General features: G+C 42.2%; 1 protein-coding gene across 1 annotated transcript in view; it reads left to right on the top strand.

The window, feature by feature from the left end:
- The first annotated feature begins 379 nt into the window (after positions 1-379).
- The window catches only part of KDM3B (lysine demethylase 3B), a 62138-nt gene continuing 50157 nt past the window's right edge, over positions 380-12360 (top strand). The window contains exon 1 of the mRNA XM_006086531.3: positions 380-604. Within this exon, the coding sequence (XP_006086593.1) occupies positions 410-604 (195 nt within the window). The 5' untranslated portion in view covers positions 380-409. The remainder of the gene's footprint in view (positions 605-12360) is intronic.

Genomic DNA, 12360 nt, shown 5'->3' with positions numbered 1-12360 from the left:
CAGCCCTGTAGAGATGCGCTACACTCTGGGTAAGCTCGATATGTGAAAATCCACAATAGTCAAACAGCTACAGTAGAGGGACGCTCGCTCGCTCGCTTTACAAAAGACGCATATCACAGGCTGCTTTCAAATGGTCAGCAGTCGAGATGCATCAAAGGTCAGAGAGTGAGGCGAAAAAGGTCCCATCAGTCAAGAGGGAAAGAAAGAGATGAAGCCCTTCAACCCTGCCTCAGCTCCCGACACCGGGGGCGTTGCGCTGCGCCGGTAGTTAGTGGTGGCTGTTGGCGGCGTGGGGGGGGAGCCGCGGCCGCGGGTGGTGCGGAGGGAGGCCTTGCGGGCGGATCGGGCGCTCGGCGGCGAAGGTGGTGGGAAGCGGCGGGCGGGAGCGAGGGTCCGGCCGGCCCTGGCGATGGCGGACGCAGCGGCCTCCCCGGTGGGCAAGCGGCTGCTGCTTCTGTTCGCGGACACCACGGCCTCGGCTTCGGCCTCGGTGCCGGCGGCGGCGGCGTCGGCGGGCGGAGATCCCGGGCCTGCGCTGCGCACTCGGGCCTGGCGGGCCGGCACGGTGCGGGCCATGAGCGGGGCGGTGCCCCAAGACTTAGCGGTGAGTGACGGCCGAGGCGGGCACTCGAGGCCGGGGCTGCGGGGCCTGCGGGCGGCCTCCCCGGGGGCCATTGTGAGGGGGCGGTGGGGTGGGGGTGACCCAGTTCCGCGCCCCCAAATCTCCTGAGCGCCCCCCACCGGCTCCTCAGCACCCCGAGTTCTGACCAGCATGGCTTCCGCGTCGGGGTGCGCGCCCCGGTTTCCCTGTTGCGGGGGGGCGGCCAGGGCGCCGAGGCTGCTGCCTCCACCCGCAGGCCCCGCCTCCTGAGCGACCCTTTTGCAGCCCCCCTCCCACGCCTTCGGGGCAGAGGCTCCAGAACCCGGGCTCCCGGCCCCTCCGAGTTCGGCCGGTGTTGCCGCCGCCCCTGGGAGCCGCGGACCTGTGGTGCCCGGCGCTCCCTGCTCCCTGCTCCCCGCTCCCCGCTCCCCTCCTGGAGCCCGAGTGGGGCGGGAACGTGGGCAGCGCCGAGGCTGCCGCCGGAGCTGCTCAGGGCTTTTTATCTGGCGGTTACTTCCTCCTCGTCTGAACCGGGCTCAGCCTGGCGGGTCCAGAAAGCCGGCTCCCGGGACTCCGGGGCTCGGTTCTCCTTGCCCTGCTGGTGACAGGAGCTGCAGTTTTTGCTACGATTGAGACCCGCCTTTGCTCTCCACTCGGGTACTCTCCTAACCTTGGGAGGGAGAGGTTTTGTTTTGAAACTTTGTGCTGGGGCTTGACCGCTCTGGAGTACTTGCCTTGGTGCCTTTTGTGATTAAAGTTGTTCAGTAATAGAACTTAACTAGCATTCGGGACCAGGATGTGCTATTTTTGTTACCGTGGCGGTAAAAAATACTGTCTTTGAGCTTTGGCAAGCCTCTTGAGTTCCTCATTTTGATAAGCAGCCCTAGCTTCTCTTGTGAAATGAGGCTATGAAAAACAGCAGGATTCTTTCGGAGTGTAATGGATCAGGAGGCAGAAGGTACATTTTCTTGGTGAACTTGTATTCGCTATAAACGCGGACACATTTTAGGAGATTGGGTCGTAATATTGTAGGTTTCTGTTATTAATTCTTCTATTGATCAGTGGTGTTATACCCTCCTCCTCCCACATATACAAGCTTTATGGGTTGCTTGACTGGTGACCGGCTTAGGCTTTGCTTCTGCTGTTTGAGTTTATTTGCTCTTATCTTTCTCCCTGCTACATAAGAAAAGACTGCTTGAGGACATTTGTGAGGCTTGCTTGGGGCAAATTTGTAAAAGGATGTCTGGAATATAAGGGTGTGAGGAGGAGGATTAAGGAGATTTGCATTTAAATTCCTCTGTGCTTTCTTTAAAAGATTGCTTTCTAGGTTGGGATGGGGGAGAAGTGTCCCTGTGAGATCCAGTAATTTGCCCCCTTGAATGTAAAACGTACTGAAGATCCACCATTATATGCAAACTTTGACCACAGGCCTAGGTTTTCATTCTGAATTTTATATTCTAGTTGTTTCCTCCATTACATGAATTGCTAATGAGCTCGGCACCTGAAATGGCTACCCATGCAGGTTATTGTTCACTGGGCTCCCTAAGGGCAGAGGTTTTAGAAGCTCACTGAGATGCTGGACACCTATTAAACTCAATACTGAATGATTTTTCTACTGGGCCCATGGAATTTGTTTCTCACACCAAGTGAAAGTTGCAGTGATTCTTAGATATTGAGGTCTTGCATGGTGCTGTATGCATTAGAAGCAAAGGCAGATTTGGGTTTTGAGGATACACTGTGCTTGTATGAATAGCAAGGGACATAGATGAGAAAACAGCCAACAAAAATACTCTTCAGAAATTTTCACCAGTTTGCAAAATTGCTCAAGAATTGCTGTTGCTATGATGAGGTTCTGTTATTGACAATGACTAATATAGGATCAGAATTGGCCGTTTGTTTTCCTTTTTCATTAAAGAGCTTTCCTTTGGACCCTAGACATGTGGGCCTTTCCAATTTGCACCACACCGTAGTAAACACAACCATCTTCCAATCAAAAGTGTTCTTCCTGTACTCAAGGGTGGAGTTTGCAAGCAGCTGGCCTGTGATTGGGCAGATCTTCATTCAGTTATGTTTAAGATGTTTTCAGGCATGCTTGGTTTTGAGTAATGCATAGCAGGGCGCCCCCTGTTAAGTTTGAGTGAGGGTTGGATAAATGAGTTTTTGAAGTGATTGAAAACGCTTCTCAATTTTAGGCTCCATTCATATCCTCTTTATAAATACTTTTTTGATTCAGAAATCTTTCAAAATATAGCCCTGATCCATTTAATGAACACTTTTTTTGGAAAACAGTATCAAAGCCATGTGCTACCTTAAGATGAATTATGAAGAAAAAGAGAGTCAGGATCCTGTTGATTGGGAGATTTGTTGATAAGTTACTAGGTGAGCATCTTCATCATCAAAGCCATGCTGACAACTACTAAGATTTTTAGATTAAGTAGGAAAACAGCTTCCCCTGCCCCCCTAAGAATAGTTTATTTATAGTAGTTCAAAATAAGCCTGTTGGGTTTTTAAGTCTTTTTTTTTTTGTCTTGTTGCAAAATTAGTTTAATGGATTTATATGTATTTATCTCTTAACTCTTCTAACTCACTGTCCTCTTTGTGTTCCTGAATCATTATTGGTCCATATAAGTTGTATAGACCTTGGGACCTTCACAGATGTTGGCATGGTTGATTAAAAAGCCCCACCACCAAAACACACCAAAGAAGGTGGATTTTCCTTTTATTGTTATGAAAGCAAAGCTTACATTTTGCAAAATGTCAAACAACCAAAAGTATACCGGGAAAAGCCAACAATATTCATCCTTAAACAGCTCCCACTTATCAAAGAAGGTTTCACTTGTTTTTCTTAATACTGTTACAAAAAATATAAAACCATTCATTCATATATATATATATATATATATATATATATATATGGTTGCTTTTTTTAAAAAATATATTGATTGGTCTAGTTTGACCAATCAATATTGATTTTTTACAGAGAGGAAGGGAGAGGGATAGAGAGAGAAACATCAATCAGCTGCCTCCTGCACACTTCCTACTGGGGATGTGCCGGCAACCAAGGTACATGCCCTTGACCGGAATCGAACCTGGGACCCTTGAGTCCGCAGGCCAACGCTCTATCCACTGAGCCAAACCAGTTAGGGCATATATGGTTGCTTTTTAAAGCAAATGGGATGCTACACAATATCTAAAGCCTGCTTATTTTCTTTTTTCCATTTAACATATCATGGGCATCGGTACCTATAGCTCTTACTCATCCTTTTAGAAAACTACATTATATTCCATAATATGGCTGTACCATAATTTATTCCCCCTTACGAAGGACATTCAAGTTATTTAAATTGTTTGGCACTACAATGCTGTGATTAATAAACTTGTATTTATTTCTGTGTAATTAATTATGGTTTTTGTTTCTGTAGTTCAGCGATGCAGGAGTGGGATTGTTGGGTTGAATCTATGTATTTTTAATTTTATTAGGTAGTGGCAAGTTATTTTCCAATAAGATTATATTATTTCATACTCCCACCAGCAGAGTATGCATGCAATGCTTGTGTTGCCTAACCCTTGCCATCCTCAGTATCATCTTTGTCATTTTTGGTAATCTAATGGGTGAAAAAAAGTACCTAGCATTTTCATGACCACTAGTCTTCTATGTCTATTGGCCTTTTACATTTCTTTTATGGGTTATTTTTATTAAATATATATTTTTATTGGTTTCAGGGAGGAAGGGAGAGGGAGAGAGAGATAGAAACATCAATGAAGAGAGAATCATTGATCAGCTGCCTCCTGGATGGTTATTTATACCTGTCTTTTGTCCATTTGAAAAAATGAGAGTTGTCATCACTTTGTACAACTTCTGTGCATATTAGTGATATTAATGCCTTTACCTGTCAAGTATGTTGCAATTATTTTTTCATTTGTCTTTTGACTTGTTTATGAGTTGCTTTGCCACACAGAAAAATAAAATTTTTATGTCACCATTCTTTTTTTGTTGTTAATCCTCATCCCGGATTATTTTTTCCATTGATTTTTATAGAGAGTGGAAGGGAGGAAAGGAAACATTTTTATTGATTTCTGAGAGGAGTGGAGAGGGAGAGAGAGCTAGAAACATCAATGAAGAGAGAGAGAATCATTGACCGGCTGCCTCCTGCACACTGAAAGGTCCCAGGTTCGATTCCGGTCAAGGGCATGTACCTGGGTTGCGGGCACATCCCCAATAGGAGATGTGCAGGAGGCAGCTGATCGATGTTTCTCTCTCATCGATGTTTCCATTCTTAATGACTTCTGGGTTTACTTGCTTGGGTAGAGCTACCGCATTTTGAGTCTATATAAAGATTCTTCAAATTTTTTAATATTTTCATGTATTTATTTTTAATTTTAGATCTTTGGTCCATGTGAAATATTTTTGTAAATGACAGGTTGGGGAGGGATGAGACTTTTTTTCTTAAGGTGTAACCAATTGTGGCAGCATCATTTTATTAAATAAACCATCCTTTTGTTGCTGTATGGTAGAATTAAATGATGCTTTGGTAGCATTGATATTTTGAATGCATTTCTTAGCTATCTCAGCTATCCAGAACTTGCAAGAAGACTGAAAGCATATCTACCTGCCTTACTTTTTTTAATATATGTTTTTAATTGATTTCAGAGAGGAAGGGAGAGGGAGAGAAACATCAGTTATGAGACTCATTGATCAGTTGCCTCCTGCACGCCTCCTATTGGAGATTGAGCCCACAACCCCAGTCTGTGCCCTGACTGGGAATTGAACCTTGACTGCCTGGTTTATAGGTCAACCCTCAACCACTGAGCAACACCCGCCGGGCTCTGCCTTATTTTTTCTCTCTTAACTAGAGGCCTGGTGCACGGAATTTGTGCACTGGGGGAGAGTGGGGGGGTGTCCCTCAGCCCTGCCTGTGCCCTCTTGCAGTCCTGGAGCCCTCGCTCCTTACCTCCCACCTGCTCGCTGCTCCTTAGTGCTGCCACGGAGGTGGGAGAGGTTCCTGCCAATATCACTGCGCTCGCTAGCTGTGAGCCTGGCTTCTGGCTGAGCAGTGCTCCCCCTGTGAGAGGGCACTGACCACGAGGGGCAGCTCCTGCATTGAGCATCTGCCCCCTGGTGGTCAGTGCGCATCACGGCAACTGGTCATTCTGCCTTAACGGGCACTTGGGCTTTTATTATATAGATATTTCATATTTATCTGGGAGAAAAGTGGATTCTAAGATACTTCTTTCCTTTGATTTGAGATAATGTAGTAATTATAGCAGTGTCTGGGCTAGTACCATGTTTCTTCTATCTGGAGTCTTTATTTATTTATTTACATACTTACTTTTTACCTCATCTGCCAGCCTTTCCTCTTTGTCTCAGGTTAGCTGGCCTTTAAAATAAAAACGCTCTACTTTGTTTCTAGTTACATAATAACTATAGTAAGGTGTCCAGGGTAGTACCATGTTTTCAGTGTGTACAAACCTAAACTTCAGCCTAATTGAAATGGGAGTTTATGGCTTTTAATAATTATCCTTAAATGTCCTTTCATTGCCTATAATTTCAAGTTAAATAAATATCTGAGTGATAGCTGAAATTATGCTGTCTATTGAACTAAATAGAATGTGTTTTTATGGATCAGTGTACAATTTAGAGAACTTTAAATAAAATGAGACTTTAGAAAGGAATATTTAACATTTAAGTCTGAACCCTTCTAAGCACAGTTTTCATCTTAACTCTTATAGCAGGAGGGTCTATTTTTGTTTTTGTTCTGTTTTGTTTTTAGAAGGGTCTGTTTTGGAAACATTAAGCCACCATTGAGTTTTTCAGGCACTTGAAGTGCTTCATATAGGTGTGTGTTTTTTTTTAAGTTTGTCTTATATGTATGTGTAATTTTTAATAGCTCTGTTTTAATTTGTCTTTTCATTCTGTTTGTTTTAGCGCTGTGCACATTATAAACTGGCCATTTTGTCCTCTCCCTTTACTAACACAATCAGATCTCTCCTCTTAATTACTAATTTTTTTCTAAGACTTGCTTTACTAACTCCCCACCTGACAAGGGCTTATTTCTTTCTTTAGTATTTCCTTGGTTCTCATCCCCAACTTATTCTGATTTAGTTTCCCCTTTACCCCCTAAATGGTGGATAAGTATCATGTCGTTTTCTGTTGTTAGTGATTTTCTCAACAACAGCTGGGGTGGGCTCCTGTAAGCTGTGCTTCCCCAAGGCCTGGGGGACACAGCACCTGTTGCTGCTTCTCAGTTTTCCAGTGCCTTTGACAGGTTGGTGTTTTTTAAGCTCTCCCCCTACTATCCCTACTGCCAGAACATCTTTTACCGTCGTCTATAAATGGGTAAAATCTACTTGTTTGTTTAGTAGTAACTCATATAGTGTGATCTCGGTTTATCAAGGGCAGAAACTCAGTTTTTTGTGTGTCTTCAGGGGTAATCAGGCCCTAGGAGACTGAGTCTCACTAACCAAACTCTCTGGAGACTGATTTATAAATCCATATGTAAGGTTATTAATTTACAGTGGGAAATATACCTATCCAGAGATATTCACAGAGCCCCCTCACAGTCTACTCAGGAGACCAAATTACAGATAAGAAGGATCCCTAGTGTGCAAAGATATCAGACAAGGAAAATTGGGTATTTCCAAAAGGATATTTAGAATAAGCAGCCCTGATCTGGTGATCCTCCACTTTCCTAGACTCTCCGGTTTCCATTGCTTTGTTCCCCCTTTTTACCCTATGCTTTTAATGTTGTCATCCATTGAAATCCTATAAAGAGAAAAGAAAGCTTGTCTATTCTAGGTTCCAACATTTCTATAAAGCTTTTCTGAATCCCCACTATGTTTTTTTTTATTCTTCGTTAGCACTTTGTGGATATCTCATTTGGAATATTTATTTTTTTGTTATAAATATATAACAAAATATATAACTTATCTCCCCTACAAGATTTTAAGTTCATCAATAGGGAGCACATGCATTTTTCTGTTCGTTTGGGTTTTTTTAAAGAATTTTATTCTTTCCTTTTAACAAGTTGTTTTTTGTTGTTGTTGTTTTTGCTTTTTAAATTCTCACCTGAGGAACGAGTATATTTTTCCCATTGATTTTTAGAGTGGAAAGGACAGGGGAGAGGGAGAGAGAGAGAGAGAGAGAGAGAGAGAGAGAGAGAGAGAGATGCATTGCCATCCTCTCGAGCCCCTACCGGGCTGGAATTGAACCTGCAACCGGGCTATGTGCCCTGGGCTGGGAATTGAACCCAAGACCCTTCAGTCTTTGGGCCAACACTCTAACATTGAGCAACTGGTCAGGGCTCTTACTATTTTAAAAGGCCTTCTCTGACCACCTTAGAAACCAATATTAGGTTAACTTTCACTTCTGATTTATTATGGAATTTCTACTCTAAGATCCCCAGTTGTGAGATATTTATGATTGATCTTTTTTTTTTAATTAAATCTTTATTGTTCAGATTATTACATTGGTTCCTCTTTTTTCCCACCATAACTCCCCTCCACCCAGTTCCCACCCCACCCTCTGCCCTCACTCCCCACCCACTGTCCTCATCCATAGGTGCATGATTATTGTCCAATCTCTTCCCGCACCCCCCACACCCCTTTCCCCCCCAAAGAATAGTCAGTCCATTCCCTTTCTATGTCCCTGATTCTATTACAATCACCAGTTCATACTGTTCATCAGATTATTTATTCACTTGATTTTTAGATTCACTTGTTGATAGATGTGTATTTGTTGTTCATAATTTGTATCTTTACCTTTTTCTTCTTCTTCCTCTTCTTAAAGGATACCTTTCAGCATTTCATATAATACTGGTTTGGTGGTGATGAACTCCTTTAGCTTTTTCTTATCTGTGAAGCTCTTTATCTGACCTTCACTTCTGAATGATAGCTTTGCTGGATAAAGTAATCTTGGTTGTAGGTTCTTGGTATTCATCACTTTGAATATTTCTTGCCACTCCCTTCTGGCCTGCAAAGTTTCTGTTGAGAAATCAGCTGACAGTCGTATGGGTACTCCTTTGTAGGTAACTGACTTTCTTTCTCTTGCTGCTTTTAGGATTCTCTCTTTGTCTTTTGCTCTTGGCATTTTAATTATGATGTGTCTTGGTGTGGTCCTCTTTGGATTCCTTTTGTTTGGGGTTCTATGCGCTTCCTGGACTTGGAAGTCTATTTCTTTCGCCAGGTAGGGGAAGTTTTCTGTCATTATTTCTTCAAATAGGTTTTCAATATCTTGCTCTCTCTCTTCTTCTGGCACCCCTATAATTCGGATGTTGGTACACTTGAAGCTGTCTCAGAGGCTCCTTACACTATCTTTGTATTTTTGGATTCTTTTTTCATTTTGCTTTTCTGGTTGGGTGTTTTTTGCTTCTTCGTATTTCAAATCTTTGACTTGATTCTTGCGATCCTCTGGTCTGCTGTTGGGAGTCTGTATAATATTCTTTATTTCAGTCAGTGTATGCTTAATTTCTAGTTGGTTCTTTATCACAACATCAAGGGTCTCACTAGATTTCTTGAGGATCTCACTACATTTATCGGCGGTCTCACCAGTCTTTTCGAGGGTCTTACTAAATTTATTGGCGGCTTCTAGACAGTTCTTTAAAGACCTTAAAAGTGTGGTTTTGAACTCTATATCCAGAAGTTTGCTTTCCTCCATTTCTGTCATTTGTGTCCTGTTTCTTTGTCTCGGCATTTTCTATGCTTCGCTGTGTTGATAGAGTGCCTTTCTGTGCTAAGTGTCCCAATTACCTGAGGTAGACACTCTTGGTGCACCCCCTTGTGGGCTTTGTGCACAGTCTTGTTGTAGTTAAGCCTTGATTGTTGTAGTTATCACTGGGAGGAATTGACCTCCAGGCCAGTTGTCTGTGAGAATCAGCTGTGTCTGCAGTGGGAGAACTTCTGTGCTGGAGACACCCCCCTGGGGCAAGACTTGCTTCAATGGGGCTTTGGTGCTCACTGAGTCTGCCCCCTGAGTGTGTCCTTTATGGTTTCACAGAGCTGCAAACTGGATGGTCCCACTCTGACCTCTGGATTTCCTAGCTCCTGGATCTCAAGGGAGGTGCTAATCTAGCCCTTGCCTGAGGCTATCCAGCAAAAGCCTCCCTGCAGGGCTTGGGCGGGGCAGGTCCCACGGGATCAATAGGGCGGGGCTAGCAGTTATGGCTGCTCTCAGTCTTGCCCTCAGAGGCTCTGCTTCTCAGTGTCCAGGTAATAGTTGCAAGCCCCTCGGAGAGAAAGCTGCCCTTGGGTTCCGACCGATGCCAGACAGTCCCGCTTCTCCCGTATGAGTCTGGGTCCCTAGAGACTCGCCCAGAACTGGAGCTCAGAGCCTGAGACTCCCTCCCTATTGAAAACGACAACCGCTCCCTCAGCCGCCAGCCCGCTCCACATGCACCTCCGCACCTTAGTATTTTACTTCCGTACTGCGCCTCCTCTGAGTCTCGGTATGCTTTTCTCTTTCCTTCTAGTTGTAGAATTTCCACTCAACCAGCCTTCCTGTGGTTCTGGATGATGTCCGTTCCATCTTTTAGTTGTATTTTTGAAGTGGTTGCTTGAGGCAGCAAACTCCGGTGTTTACCTATGTAGCCATCTTGGTTTCTCCCTATGATTGATCTTTAAGCTTTTTTCTTATATAATTTTTCTTAATATGGACTTACTACTAACTTAAAAAAATATATATGTTTTTTTAGGCATATGCCCTTGACCAGAATCGAACCTGGGACCCTTCAGTCCGCAGGCTGACGCTTCATCCACTGAGCCAAGCCAGCTAGGGCCTACTAACTTTTTTATCTTGACATTATTGGACTCATACTTGGGACCCCAACCCAAGGTACCTTAGCCATTGGTTTTTGTGATTTACATCTGAGTTGTTAAATTAGAAGCTTTGTTTTTCTGATTCTCAAGTAATGCATGCCTATTATACAAAATGTAGAAATTATTTTAATAATAAGAAAAATATTTCCTGTGGTGTTGCAACTTATTAGAAACTGTTGTTCATATTTTGATCCATATTCTACTAATCTTTTATTTTTTAGAATTGTAAAGAGTTGAATACTGTAGTTTCAATTTTAAATTTTGCTTTTTCATTTAATATGGCAATTATTTCCCTGTATTACTAACAACTTGTATTATGGGTGATTTCAATTTTCTTGGGCTTCTGTATTTTTCACAGGTAACATGTATTGTTTTTGTAACTAAAAGGAAAACAATAAGTGCTCCGTAGCAAAATCTTATAATTTTTATTGGCTGAGTAATTTATTTAACTGTTCCCTTTTCATTGGATATTGAAATTGTTGCAGATTCTAGGCTTTATGAATAATTCTGTGATGAACATTTTTGTGAATAAAGTTTGTCATATGTTTAGAGTTATTTCCTAGGATTAATACCAGGAGTGGTATTATGGAAACATATACACATATTTAAGATTCTTGTTATAGCAATTTTCTTATTTTTTTGTCGTACCAATTTATAATCTGACCAGTATTGTGAGTTTGCTTAAGGAATGCATGCTTATCAGGAACCCATGGTCTGCTAGTTGTTTTGTGCTTTAATTTAATCCTATGACAATCCTTTGAGGTACTTAAATTGTCCTTATTTTTAGGAAAGGAAGTGAGGCTCAAAGAAGCTAAAGTAACTGGCTCCTAGCTACATGCTAAGAAATGGGGAAGTTGGGATGCAAATCTAGATCTTTATGATTCCATCCACAGCCCCTAAAAGTACTATATATGCTTGAGTTTTGATTCAGGTCATCCCTGTGCTATTCAAGTACTTAACATTTAATTTGAGAATGTTAGAAAGTAGGAAAAATTGGGGATAATTGGTAGAAAGCTATCTCTTTTCTCTAAATGTACTGTAGTGAAGATGCACTCTCAGAAAGCTACCTCTTGATCAAGAACTCATGGAAATTTACTTTTTATTTGAAAACAGCAGTATTCTAGACATGCAATTATTCCTCGCCTTGGCTATAAAATCATTTGTAACAATTTATATTTTTTAGAATGTAGGTAGGAAAATTGGAAAAGAAAAATAAAGACCCTTGGGAGTTAGTCTTCCATTTCCCCTTACCCTCTCACAATCATCACCATATCCAGTTATTTTTATCTCTAATTTCTAAAATATAGTTTGCTTTCCATTCATACAGTCTTAATTGATATAGGTCTTTTTCATCTCTTTCCTGAGCTATCATTGGCTTGTAATTGGTCTGCCTGCTCCAGTTTCTTCCCTCTATAATTTATCTTCCAACCTGATCCCAAAGGTCTTTCCTTTAAAAATGTTTGAAGTATAAAAGTAATACATATTTTAAAAGAAAAAAAAAAGAACAAACATCTGGTCAATGATTCTCTCTTACTATTGATGTTTCTCTTTCAATGAAATGAATAAAAGCATGTTGTTGTTTTTTTAAAGGAACATTTCCTGTTAAGGTCTAAAAAGTATTAAAAGTATTACCCCTTGCCAGCTGATGGTCATTGGCGACAATTCAGTGCCAACAAGAGTCCCCAATTTGGGGAGCAGTGTAAAACAGCTCAATTGTGATACAGCGCAGCCATGGAACATCTCTTTACTTTTGGAGTTTCAGCTCAGCCAGGGAAATTGCACTCCCCTAGCCAGAAGGGAACTGGCTTATATGGACAGCAGTCCCTGCCCCTGGTCCCTGATTGGTCCGTTTTCATGCAAATGAGGACTCCAAATCCTCAGTTTGATTGGTCCAAAAGGCATTGTCCTGATTGGATGGGGAAAGCCTCAGTCCTATTGGTTGAAATAGG

Source organism: Myotis lucifugus, unplaced genomic scaffold, assembly GCF_000147115.1.
Source record: "Myotis lucifugus unplaced genomic scaffold, Myoluc2.0 scaffold_28, whole genome shotgun sequence".
NCBI classification, from domain to species: domain Eukaryota; kingdom Metazoa; phylum Chordata; class Mammalia; order Chiroptera; family Vespertilionidae; genus Myotis; species Myotis lucifugus.
Note: the sequence above shows the minus strand (reverse complement) of the source record. Positions and strands in the feature narration are given on the sequence as shown.